This window comes from Eleginops maclovinus, chromosome 2 (assembly GCF_036324505.1).
Source record: "Eleginops maclovinus isolate JMC-PN-2008 ecotype Puerto Natales chromosome 2, JC_Emac_rtc_rv5, whole genome shotgun sequence".
Taxonomy (NCBI): Eukaryota; Metazoa; Chordata; class Actinopteri; order Perciformes; family Eleginopidae; genus Eleginops; species Eleginops maclovinus.
This window is the reverse complement of record NC_086350.1, coordinates 26,389,884-26,404,118: the sequence shown is the minus strand read 5'-3', so window position 1 is coordinate 26,404,118 and position 14,235 is coordinate 26,389,884. Positions and strand designations below refer to the sequence as shown.

Below are 14,235 nucleotides of genomic sequence, written 5' to 3'. Positions count from 1 at the left end.
GCTCTCATCAGTGTAGCTCAAAGACAGCTAGTGAAGATTAGCTACTGAATATTTGCTGGTAAAAATTAACCAGTAAACATTAGCAAGTGAACATTAGCTAGTTAGTTTTAGCTAGTAAACAGCTATTGAATATTTGCTAGCGGAGCATTTAGCATTTAAGAACCAAATATTTTCTTGGATCTGCCACTGCAGCTTTAATGAAGGACTTTCACTTGGGTTTTGTTACTTTACTAGACCTACCTATCACATGTTCATCATTGTTATCACTAGGAAGATTGCCTTCAACCTTGGGAGTTCATATTTTCTCCCAATAATTGAACAAGGGCTATACATTTAACCTTACTGTGTAAGGTTAGAGCTCAGAATGAACACACAACACTGACACAAACCAATCCTCCACCATTACACTTTCACCTTTAATCAGCGTAGTTGCCCACCACTTTCTTAAGCTGGAATAAAAAAATATGTAAAAATACTAAAACAGAAAAATAGCAATAGACTCCAAACTATAGAATATAATACCCCGACGTCCCGCTTTATTATTAACCCCAACGATTAGTATCACCATGACAGCACTACATGAGTCCCGCTGTGTAGACACTTCAGATCTCTCCATGCTTGATTATGAATGTGTTGGCAGTATTCATATTTTGTAATTAAATTGAAATGGAAAGTTCACAGAATAAATCTTTACATTGGCTACCACGGTGCTTATATCAGCGTTTTTACCCTGAAAACAGATTCTCTGGGAAACGGTGGAAACCTTCTAATCCTGGATTGTAGAGTATATACATCACTTCTTACCAATAACTGAAATGTAATCCCTCTGGACCCATATCTGAAAGTCATCCTTAAAAATAAATAGAGAAAAGCACAGATAGGTTGTATATTAGTAATGAGGAGTCATACAAAGAGTGTCATAGCAGCCAGGTGACATGTAGACTCATACTGCATGTGAAAATGACAGAACACTAATATGTTTCCTACAGTCACATAATAAGCAGTTTTATACTCCTGAAACCTTGTGTGTTCATCCTGCGTTACCTCTCAGCACAGTGTTATCCGACAAATACCAAATTGGCCCATTTGTTTTGAAAAAAATAACACGAGAGATGCCCAGCTATACACAAACATCCGTGTTGAAATTGAATAAAATCCTCTCTGGTGCCATGTAATGATTGTAAACATTTTTCTCCGTGTAGACCATGGAAATCAAACAGTGTCTGTAAACCTAAACAGTTTCTGTAATGCAATTTTTATTCAGAGAAACAGGCTTCTTTATTTCCCACACACATCTCTAAAAGTAATTTTGGAAGTTTCCCCCTTTGGCTGATGACAACATGAGCACAACCATAATCCATATGTTCCCAGTATGGTATACTATAGTTCTGGCGTTTCCTGCTAAATAACATTTGGTTACTACTGATTTAGGATTATGCCAGCTTCCATGTTTTTTTAAAGTTTGAGGTGATGGTAGTGGCCTACCACTCAATACAGCTGTTCACAGGGAGCACCAAAGCAAACATGTCTGCAGTTTTAGTGTCTACATGCGTCTCAATGGTTACTGACTGAACATTGCTCTTCTGGAGTTCCAGATCCTGTTTGACATTATGGCCTGTTACAGATTGGGACTTAAATGATGATTACAATATGATGCTGTAATAGCATTATTATGAATTCAAATAATCCAAAGCTGGCTAACTTTGCAAAGTGCATTGCTGTCCGACCAGCAACTGAAGCAATGTGTGGATAATGTAACGTAAGGAGTTGTGAGGGGACAAGAACACTGAAGGTGTATTTAGACTGAATGAGAAGCAAGTTTTTTATTGCCTTGTGCCATTTGTGCAATTTTGAATGCTGGACTGTATGCAAAGTTTGTTTATTTGCCTCAAAAACTAACAGCTCGTAAAAGATAAGTACACAATGTGCTTTCTAGCCCAGTTATTTCTTGTTTTTCTAACAAGTCTTTCTACATTTTTTAGTAGATTTTAATGTTAATTTATGAGTTAGAACCATACAGCCTTGGGAGAAGACTTTTTATTAAAATGTTAACATTTCTATTTTTCTGGTGCGTTGTTTTGACTCATTATGCACGTCCACTAGGTTTATGTAATTACTTTCATATGAAATAGTTTCACGCCCAAAGTTTGTTTATCTTTCAGTCTGAACACACCTAAAGTTTGTGGCATTGGAGTATTAAACTCCATGTATAAAAGGACTTGCTATTATGTGTGTACTATATGTATTTATTACCCTTCACTTCTTGAACTCAGTATAATTGTGTGTAGGTTGTCTTAATCTCTGTGACTGTTTCAGGTGTTTTCAAATGTGTGTACCTGAACTTGGTATATTGTCCAAAATGTCTTTAAGATGTTCTGTATTAGGATGTCTTGCATTTGTTTCAAAATATGGCTGTCATCATGCTCTCCCTCAAACCAAAAACCTACCTGGATACTATACGTTGGCCTGTGATCAAATCAGACGTGCTTACAAGACAGTGATTGTTTGCTTACCGGATAGCTACATTGGTTTGACAGCTAAAGCTTATTCAATGATATCGATTCTCTCAAAGATATCCAAGTCACATGTTGTCATTTGAGAACTTCCAATATGGCCGCCAGAGGGTATTTGACATCACCTGAAGTCCCCCTGTAAATAATGTGTGCCTTTGAATGTTCTGTGCATCCCTTTATGTGTGTTTATCGGTAGAGTGAAGTCTCACATGCACATATGTCACACTGGTATACAGTAAGTGTGTGTTTCAGGGCAAAATGCTTCTTGACTCATCAAGCAGCCAGACTCGAGCAAGCAAGTGTATCAAGACGCTATATTAATGTTGTAAACTGATACACTGATACCGTTTCCCATCATGCATCCGCAAAGTCTCAGTTCCCGTTATTAATTTCTGGTCAATCTGTACCAATCATGGCTAAAAAACATGCTAAAACCATCGAAATGCATCTAACAAATAACTTTTTCTCCAATTTGATGTCTCTTTATACAATACCTCTTTTTAGAAACATACCATATAGTATTAAACAGGCATTTAAACTCCCTATAAAAGTGGTGTGACGATAATAGAAATTGTATCTTGTTATTTTTCTCCCTTTTAGAAAGACTAGTTTTTTTTTTTAGAAAAAAAGACACTTGTTGAGGTTCCTGGGACTGAGGGGGGGGGGGGGGAAGCAGGATGAATGACCGACAGCCATTCAGGAAGGAGCACGACACAAGGACACACACGGTCAGTGTAAAGGCCAGTCATAGCTGTACGCTTCTCTCCTATCACTTATATTATGCGTTTTCCTTTTATACACAGTCACTAAAGTATATCCAACTGTCCCTGAAGGAAGAATAAAAAAAAAGAATCATAATCATAACTACGGCTAAACAGATCCCATAAAAGAAGTGGGTGTAAATTGGCTACATAAAACAATTCACGCTAAATAAAACCCTATGGATTCGGTTCAGTGTTGGAGGAGAAGAGTGTGGAATATTCAACAGTCAAAATGTCACATTGTGTTTGTGTTTTATCTACTGAATTTAGTATGTGTGTGGGTGGTTTACCCAGGAAGATACAAAATCTTTCTGGCTTTCTAAACTGAACTCCCCTGCTTATCTCTCCCCTCCAGAGTCTTTCTCTTTGAAATCACTCCTCTGCTGCTGATCTCCTCCACCACCTTTATATCCATTCATCCACTGAGCACTCTCGCAGTGAATCATCCGTCCATTTGCTTTCCCCTCAATCCTCTGGCAAAACCGCATTTTGTCTCTCATGCAGCTCCGTATCTGTAAACTCTTTACTTCCTCTTCTCCTCTTGGTAATCCGTCACTCCTCCATGGCAGTATTTAAAAAAAATCTCAGGCGGTCAATCTAAGGTTCCTCTTCCCCCGTGGAAACAGCCAACCGCATGGCCACAGAGAGGTGGTCGGTGAGGCCGGCCAACTGGGTGACAAAACTGAACTCCTCAATGTCCTGCAGGAGGAAAAGAAAGTAACTGTCAACAAGATCTCTTCTTTATTCTTGGGATATCTAAACTTTGTTCAATGGATTTTTAGGCCAATTGAGGACAACATAACAAGCTGAAAACATCTCTTATATCACCATATAAAGTAGAATAGTGATTGTCTCAAATAAAACACAGGAAGAGACTGTCGATGGTATTAGCTAGCTAGCAATGATTATAAGCAGTACCAAATAGATTGCTCAATTAACCCTATGCTCAATTAACCCTATAAAATGACCGGTGGCTTCGACACACAGTTTCAATGCAGGCAGTAAAATTAATAAAAGAAACAAAATTAAAGAAGGAGTTAAACAATATGTCCTGGACCTTGAGTGTAGTGCTTAGGTCAAAGTTCAGCTTTTGACATGTATTTGTGATGTGTCTTAATTTGGAAACCTCCCTTAGCACAAAGCCATGTTGTCGACAGTGAAAACTTGTGTAGTGTCTGAATTTACACTGGGTAGTGTTTTTCCAACCGCACCTAGCTGCTGTGTCCTCACTGGAATGACAATCGTTGCTGTTAGCTTGCTAGCTAGCTAGCTAGCAATGATCATTATTAGCAGTACCAAATCATTATAGACTGCTGAATTTAACCTCTAAAATTACCAGTGGCATCTTTTTCGACATTAGTATAGTCGTAAATTACTTAAATAGTGGGGGAAAATGCTAAATTAAAGCTTAAGTGTTATCAAATAGTGTATTTACTCAGACACAGATGAACACTGTGGTCAGGTAAAATGCATGAAAAAACATCTAAACTGAAGGTTGTGGAGAGTTAGGGAGAACTGCAGCTTTGAACTCTGCAAATATGTAGGTAAGATTCACATCTTTCACATTAAACATTATAAAGCTGATTCATTAATCATTTAAAAAATATGGCATCGCATTACTTTAGTTCCCTCGTTTAGAATTATGAGTATAAACATTGTATACATGTATAATGCAGTTTTAAGCAGATACAGTTCTTAACTAATGTTTTTGTCAATAAATAACTCCTTCAGTTAGGCAACCTACAGTGGAGGCTGCCATATAACAGATAATGTTTTACAATATAGTAAAAAATAATATTAAATATTTCTTATAGGATAAATTATTGTCATGTATAAATAAAACTGAATAATATACACTTAAAATGTTCTTATATTCGGTTATTACTACATATTAGAGTCTTAAAATAAACATATGTTAAAGGTTTATATATTGCTTTCTTTTATGAAGAATGGGAGAAGTGTTTCTGGTTTTTTTGCTAGTTCAACTACCACAGTAAATGATCAACGGAACAAGCCACTAATATACCACTATTCTTATTACTTGTACTATTTCTATTCGTGTGAATTCTAGTTTTGGGCCATCAATTTAAATGTACTACTACTTTTACTTCTATCATCACTGCTCCCACAAATACTGCCATAATAATTGATACGAATATTATAGGTTTATTACATCATATGTATACATATGATACTATATATTTTGATTGAATGTTTTCAGATCTATATTAGCATCAATGGAATGAGTTTAATCATATGACAGTACTACAAGGAGAGCTCCCACATCAAGTGAGTACACAGAAACGTGATGCAATAACATGAGTAAAGAAACAGGGTTTGAAGTTATGAGGAAGTATAACAACATTATATGTTCTGTTTCAGCAGCAGTCAGTGTGAAATAAAATGATGTCACAGTTACTACGTTGGAGCACCAGGTGGCATCAGGAGAGCGAGTCACAGCGAGGAGAGGAGGCATGCTCTCTGTAAATGATTTGTTTGTGTTTCAAATCCTCTCCAATCCGTCACACAGCCAGGACAGTGTTGCCCTCAATCATCCTCTCTCCACCCTGTTTCAGTGTCTCCTCTCTAACTTCAATGTCTTTAAATCTTTTTATCCCTTTAACAAGTCCAGTGTTCTCCTGCAGAATGAGATCATTTCACTTGGCACAGGAAAATGATCGCTGACAAGTGTCTTGTTGCCAGGAAATGAATCAGGGCAGAATAAGGCACATCACCTCCTGGCTGACAAGAAAATGATACGTGATTCAACCATTTGTGCACTTTGATTCTGTAAATGGAAATGTATCAATTTCACCCTATAAGCATTCTTATTGGTTCAATGGTGAAATACATTTTGATTCACAGATTTAAGTAATGAGAATACTCTAGGATATAAAGTTTAGTTTTTCAAGTTAGATGAGAAGATGTGTAAATCTTGAACCAGCTGACAGTAGATTTCTTCCTGAAACAAACAGGGTGCTAGCAGGAAAGTGAATAAGCAAATTTCCCTGGATACAATATTTTTGATGAAACAAAACTGGATGTTAAGGAAATTTAACTTGAGACAATTAATAACGGTAGTAAGCTTCATTGTACACATTATTTTCCTGTAATGCTCTAAAACCATACCAGTTTCCAGTCCGGCTGCATGCCCTCGTCGCTGTACAGCATGTAGTCGATCCGCCGTCCATTACCCTTCAGCGGGATCTTCCTCCCCTTCTGACTGTTGGCCGGACACTGGCTCTTACTGGGAGGAAACACCAGGTACTCCTTCCTCCCCTCCTCATTCTCCATCACTCTGAGACACAAAAGGATGGATCAGAAAATGTAAGATAACACCCAGGAGGTTCATTGCTCTTAGTAAAAAGTAATACTACAACAAATATTTAAAAAAAATAAAGAGTTGTGGTTTGGAGTGAAGTGTTTAGTCCAAAGTTCAGTTTTGGACTAGGATTTAAATCCTGATACTTCCCTAAGCACAATGCCATGTTGTGCATTGGGAACACGAATGTAGTGTGTGTATTTCGACCATGTACAGAGCTGCTGTGCCCTCACTGGAGTTGACAATTGCTGCTGTTAGCTAGCTAGCAATGCTTGTTCATAGTACCAAATCATCACAGACGGCTCAATTAACCATGTCAAATTACACCAGTGTGAAGGGGCGTGGCCAGCAGCAGCCCCAAAGGGGCGTGGCCAGCAGCAGCCCCAAAGGGGCGTGGCCAGCAGCAGCCCCAAGGGGGCGTGGCCAGCAGCAGCTAGTTCATTTAAAGCTACAGTCACAGAATCAGCACTTCAGGAACAGGGTTGAGATAGAGGGGTATGAGGCATGCTACAATGGGGGATCTGTTTGTATTTTGAGCAAAACACTTCAGACATGTTTGTATAGATATGGCCCAACAATATATTGTTCAAATATAGCATAATAGGAGACCTTTAAAATGTGAAAAACTGACATGTATAACCCTCCTTTGTACAGTGCTTTGTTCATCAGAGCAACTGCCATCACAGCTGGTCCCACAACTTCCTTTACCTAGCACAGATGGCAGTCGATGAGTGAGAAAGCGGTCCACATTAAACTTTTTGACTGCTATGAGAACCCACATCTGATAAGCTTCCTCCCCTTTAGTCATAATGCATTTTGCCATATTACGCATTGGGACACACTTAAGCACTCAAAAATGATACATGCAGGACAGAAGGATGTGATTTGAATCAGAGCATTAGGATCTAATGCAGTGTTAATATATTTTTCCTGATGCTTTTGGTTCTATTTCCATTCATAGAGCTGCTGTTGACTGTACTACTGCCTGTTTTCATGTTAGGGTAGGGAAGGTGTTACATTCTAGTGCTGTCCACAAACATCTTAGTGTAAGGCACTGCAATAGGATCTCTACAATTTCCATTTTGGCAGAAGCAGACAACTAATCATATATCCTGCACTTAAACAGATACACTTTTGACCAACAAATCATTCATTTCAGTCAGGGATAACACAGTCATCTAAAATAATGAAGTTAGAGTTACTCTATTGCACTACTTTAGGTCTGTTTTGTGTGTTAATCATATTGAGTTGTCTTAGGAGCCTGGGACTTTATATTGCCAAAACTACGCTGTAGCTATTATGCATATGACAGAAAGGATTTGAACATTGAATCTTTGTTGATTTTAAGTTGGAGGTTAGAGAATGAATGGGGGACCACTTTGACACATTTTTAGAATGATGACTTATGATCTAGTTAAGTTAGAGACCTGACTGTGCATGAAGTGCTTGTGTTCAAAGTTTGTAGTAGTTTGTGTGTGTGTGTGTGTGTGTGTGTGTGTGTGTGTGTGTGTGTGTGTGTGTGTGTGTGTGTGTGTGTGTGTGTGTGTGTGTGTGTGTGTGTGTGCGTGTGTGTGTGACTCACTTTTGTAAACTTTCAGGTGAGCTGACCTCGTCGTCATAAAGGCCGCTGGGATCCAGCAGAGTGCCTGTTGGAAGAGACATTTGAATGCATCACTGAGCAGACAGACACAAGCCCAATCTCCTCTAAACTCCCCATTAAATACCCCCACTGGAGGGTGCTGTGTGGAGGGGAGAAAAGTCATTGTTATACTTTCCCTTATTTATTCTAACACAGTGTGTATCAGTCTGTTCAGAGCTTCCTTGAGTTTAGTGAAGGCACCTGGAGATAGAAGTACTTTTATCAGCAGCGTTTTATTTGTTTCTGTGCCGTTCAAATTCATCTAGTGTATGCTTTACAATCCTCCCCCTCACTATGAGGACCAGCTTCTTCCTTTGAAGCTAAAAGTACAACTGGTGTTTTTCATTGTGGCAATGAAGGCGTCTTCAGCAGACTTTGTTCTGAGAGCGTATAGCTCCGTCTTTATGGTCCACTCTGCTGTCATCAACCAGTGAAGAGATCCTTTTTGACGGAGAGGATGTGAGCCTGTGGGCCGGATAATGTGTTTAAAATAACCCACATGAATAGAACAGCACTCTGAAGTTACTCCGTCAATTCATAAGTGAGCTCTCATGATGCACAGCTTCTGTGGCCTGCTGCCACGCTATACTTTCCGCTTGTTCAGGGGGTTAAAATAGCTTCAGGTACTCTGCCTTAAAAGAGTGGTGCAGGAATGAGTCCTCAAATCCAAAATTGAGTTAGCAATTTACCATTACCTGTTCCCTAGTTAAGTTTTTTCTGATTGTACTTTTAGCTGGAAGCCCTAAATAAGATCATTGGTTAACATAAGCTCAAAAAGATGTTCATGTTTTATATGAAATATGTCAGTAAATACTCCTAACTTCTTGGTCGCCTAGAAAAATACGTCATCACTGCACCACTCTATAACATCTGGCCTCACCAACAAGTTGTAGTAAATGTGTGGGGAGTACATAAATATTGTTTTTTATGTCAATTTGGACCACAACTCCTAAAATACATGGGAATCCACAGATACTTTTATTGGTTTTGTGGTGTATATGTTTGATCTATGGAACATGAAAACACATCACAAAGAGAGCCCTGTCAGTTATGAAGGGAAAAGATGAGGAATGGTGAGGGATTTTTACTGAAACATTTCATTTTCACAACTTCTAACGTGTGATTTCTACTTCAGTGTCACTTGCTTTTAACCATTAAGTAGTCGCAGGCATGCCATAATTGCAATGGAATTGAATGCAGCACCATTTTTTTTTTTTTTTTGCTGGCTGGGTGGTCAGAATTAGAAGGTTCCTGCAGAGTTTATGAAATGGATCGACACCATCAGAACAACATGGGCAGGCAGACATGCTCTTTGTGTGCCTTACAGCCCTGCTATTGTATTCCTCAATGTTATTCTGAAGCTTTATGAAATCTGATAAGCTTTCTCTCCTTTATTTCATTGCTTTACTGATTCATACTGCTTCTCCTGCCTCTTTCTTCCTCTCCTGTCTAATAGCAACCGAGCTGGAGGCTCAGATCTATTCCTCTGGCTCGCTGCGCAAAATGTCCCTGTCCAAATAAATAAGCCCTTCTCTAAACAAGCCCTTTCACTCTGTCCTGCCCACAATGTCCCAGAAATACTGCTGGCCTAAATAACACTTTGCATCCAGACCAAAACCCTCCAGTGTTTACGTCACTAATGCCATGTGTCAGCACGCAGCACCGGCTGCATTTATATTCCCACAGTAGGTGCAAACCTGATTTAGATCAATCTGTGTGCTCTGTATGGATCAAAACACTGATGTGTGTGTGTGTGGGTGTGTGTGTAGCAGCACCTCTCTTTCATTATGTAACATAAAATCCTGTTTTGAGGATTAGTTTGGGGTATTTATTTGTGTTTTATCTTTGAATGCAACGTGTGTTGAATAGATTAGAACTACAGTATTTGACAGTGTCCCATAAAGTTTGTGTGTGGGTGTGTGTGTGTGTGTGTGTGCGTGCGTGTGTGTGTGGTTACCCAGAGCCCATGGTTTGTCCTCCCCTGGTCCCAGGCGGCATGGGTCCTTGTATTGAGTAAAAAGTGCATGCTGCTGCTCCAGCTTGTCCTCTGAAAAAACACAGAGCACACGCAGAGTTTCATTTAGAATCCAGTCTGAACACAAGAGAAGAGTATCACATCTATATTTTAAATTGTGCATTCTTTAGATACTCTACACACACACACACACACACACACACACACACACACACACACACACACACACACACACACACACACACACACACACACACACACACACACACACACAAACAAACAAACACAACACAGACTGAGTCACCACTGTTGCGCAATAATACTTATGTGCAATATGTACGTCGTTATGATAATTCATATGACTGGCTGCCTTCTTAGTTATCTTATACTATTTAATACAAACATCTGTAAATACTTTGGTGCAATATATACTTTTTCTTTTGCTACTGTCATCTGGCTGCTACCACACCACATGTCAAACTTCATTTATAAAATAAAAATGCTAATGCTTCTCATCTTCTCTACCTGAATTTGTAGTTTTGTACATTTTAATTGTCATTTTTTAATATATATTTTGTGCATGACTTTTATTTAATGTTTGTTTTTTTGTCTCCTTCTGTACTTTTGCTGTAGCAATTTTGATTCTGATTCTCATATACGGTGTTTGCTACTGTCTAGTAACTATTTATTCTTTATTTGTATTCATGTGTATCTTATGTGCAATGCTTTCTTAACATGCTGCTGTGACAATACAATTTGGCATCAATAAAAATGTTTACACAATGTATTACCGTAGATTGAATAACAAACATGATAAATATAAATATTTCAACTAATGTATACTCTCCCATTCACAATTTATTTAGTCTTTAGATAAAATACCTCAAAAGTAATTTGGCAATTCTTGTATGAACTTTTTAAGGCTGCTATCTCCAAACTAACTGCAATAAAAAGTGCTCTGAATTTACAGCATGATAAATACAACGATGACATTGATTTGTATCTGAAAGAGACATGTATTCCATTGTATTTGTGGGAAAAGCAATCCTCTCACCCTAACATATAACTGATGAGTCATGTTACATGTTGGTGATGAGTCAGGTGTTTCTATATGTTCACCTTTAGCTTTGAACATTAATGATATGGATATTCATATTGTATAAGCTTACTGTAAAAGCACTGGCCCCATGCAAATACATTATGTGAACCAATCCGCATGAAACAAAGTGTGAAGTCGAGCATGTGGTGATTTAGCCTTGCTGTTTGCTGACCTGAAGAGCAGTTATCGAAGTTGAGGTCTCCCAGGACCACATCGAAGGCCACCAGGTCCTCCAGAACCTTCTCTCCTTCAGGGGGTTGGGACGAGGCATGGCGAAACTCCGCCCCCCACTGAAGCAACAGGTCCAGCTGCTCACAGCGCACAGAGGCATCCCCTGGAACAGAGTGCAGTGTGGGTAGTAGAGAGGGAGGAGCAGGAAAAAAATAAGGAGACAAATGAATACTAGTTTCAGAAAAAGTCTCCAAAGCATGTCTGAATGAGTCAGAGGTATTGAATTCTAGTGTCAGTAAGGGTTTGAATGCCCAACACTCAACATTTCAGCATGTAACTTTAATTCTCAATGCTTTAAAAAAAAAAGATTTTAGTACATTAAAAAATCCTAGAAGCAAAACACATTTGATCAGGAACAGTAGTCATCCCTTAAGAAACGTTTCCTCCCTACCTGCACAATTATGTACAAACTTGCCAAACCCACACACATTGCATGCTGGGTAATTGCCTGGCCTTGCTCCATCTATACAGCTTCAGAAAGGGTGCTGCATATTATATCAGTAATATTTCATTGATGTTATTTCTTTTTAAAGTGTCAGTGCTTTCTTATTTGGCTAGTTTACAACATCAGCCGATACAGTTTTACATTTGCCTTTCAGGTAGGTATATTATTTTTCCCAATATTTTAAGAGGCAGATTTTTAGTAACAACAATTATCTTATACTTGCACATTTTTAAATCCATCTTTCAATGTCCTCCCAAGTCTTTTTACATTTTGTGCCAAAAGGCATTTAGGAGGGAGTCTGAGGGCCAGATGTTAAACATTTTTCCAGCTGGGGTCAAACTTATTAATTCTAGAAAGATCTGTGTATTACCAAAGGCCTCGCGGTATGTTTAGGTGTATAAAGAAAACCTCTGGATACTATAAATTAAAACATAAAAAGATATGTATTTGAACACAACAGGACATGATAGTATAGAGTCCAATCCACTCTGACCTACAACACTGTTCATTCAATGTTAGATTATTTTATTCAGATATTCAAAAAATCTCATGTTTAAAATTCAAAGACTTGATTCTGGGAGCATTACATTTGAACAACATACATACTGTATCTTATCCCTTTAGTTAAAACTATCCTACACTGAACTATCCATCTTAGATTCAGATGGCCAGATACCAAATACATGCTAATGTCTGCTGCAGTGTAAAAGGTTTCTGTTATTTAGCAGTCAGTCCCTGTACCTGGACTTTATCCATAAGGTAAGAAAAGTGTACTTCTTGTGACCAAAAGAAAGTAGGTTTAACACATTATCAATACAGCACTAAAGTGGCGTTGCTCAAAGGAATTGGAAAATCTGTTACGAATGTAACTCAATATGTAAATTGGAATAACTTTTTTATTTTTTAAGTTTAAATATTATGTGTGCACACCCTTTTTCTAATTGTGTTTCTAATGTTACCTTCACTTTTGCTGTAACAATGTACATTTCCCCTCAGGTATTCTGAATGTGATTCTGAATGGATTTAAGGGATTATTATTAATTTCCTGATGACTAAACCTTAATACTGCGGGGGACAAATAAGATAAGATTTATTTTATTAATCCCAGACAGGTCCAAACGTTTCCAATAGGAGAAACGAACAGTTGCAGTTCAGAAACGATGAAAATATAAAAACACAAATGTGCCAAAACACATGCAAATGAAGAGACATCTTCGTCATCCTGCTAAAACATACGCAGCATTTATCAACAAAATGTGCAGGGTTTACTAAAACGTTGCTTGAACGAAACGCTGCAAATAAAAAAAGCTGCAAGAAACTCAAATGTTTTAGGCTGCTGTTGCGCGTATGCACCTGTCTGCCATCGTAAACAACTGTGATATATTGCTTAAAGGTGTCCTATTATGCTATATTTGAACAATATATTGTAGGGCCATATCTAAACAAATCTGTCTTTGAAGTGTTTTGCTCAAAATAGATCCCCCATTGTAGCATGCTTCATCCCCCTCTATTTCAGCCCTGTTCCTGAAGTGCTGATTCTGTGACTGTAGCTTTAAATGAACTAGCTGCTGCTGGCCACGCCCCTTTGGAGCTGCTGCTGGCCACGCCCGTTTGGAGCGACATACAGCTCTCTGTCTGAAGAGAGAAGTTTCTAACAGAAAACTCAGCTGAACGCTGCCGTGATTAAACCCCATATTATGCTCCAAAACACATCCAGCATTATTTCTGAAACACTTCTCAGTGTTTACCACTAGAACAGAGACATTATATGTATTATATAAACAACAACTCTAAGTCCCTCCTGCAGACATCCTGCTAAACACACAGACACACAGAGGTGCTGCGGAGGAGATTCAGCTCGCGACTATACGGGGGACGATAGGTTGGGACATGTCACGTTGGCGGGATGTTGCCAGGAGTTCAATGTACATAGATATACGGGTAAGGAGGAAAAGAGAGAGGGTTGTATTTTTTGACACTTTGTGAGTCTCCTTACACACCGGGGACACATATTTATGTATAAAAGACAGCAAAAAGTGCATTTTACATAATAGGGGACCTTTATAACCAGGCCCGTCGCGTTCAGGTAGGCATGGTAGGCAATTGCCTAGGGCCCCCGAGTAGGAGGAGGCCCCCCAAAGACGACAGGTTAAGATTTTTTTTTTTTTTTTTTTTTTTTTTCAAAATTCAAAGAAAAGTCTGATACAAATGCAACATGAATCAAACAACATGCATACCAATAAGACAGGT

At 38.6% G+C, this 14,235-nt stretch overlaps 1 protein-coding gene across 1 annotated transcript in view; it reads right to left on the bottom strand.

Annotated features, from left to right (window-relative positions):
• Window positions 1-397: 397 nt before the first annotated feature.
• The window catches only part of smpd3 (sphingomyelin phosphodiesterase 3), a 73,311-nt gene continuing 59,473 nt past the window's right edge, over window positions 398-14,235 (bottom strand). Inside the window, exons 6-10 of the mRNA XM_063874154.1 lie at window positions 11,482-11,643; window positions 10,193-10,282; window positions 8,179-8,242; window positions 6,404-6,572; window positions 398-3,973 (exon numbers count right to left, since the gene is read on the bottom strand). Coding sequence (XP_063730224.1) covers window positions 3,872-3,973; window positions 6,404-6,572; window positions 8,179-8,242; window positions 10,193-10,282; window positions 11,482-11,643 — 587 coding nt within the window. The 3' untranslated portion in view covers window positions 398-3,871. The remainder of the gene's footprint in view (window positions 3,974-6,403; window positions 6,573-8,178; window positions 8,243-10,192; window positions 10,283-11,481; window positions 11,644-14,235) is intronic.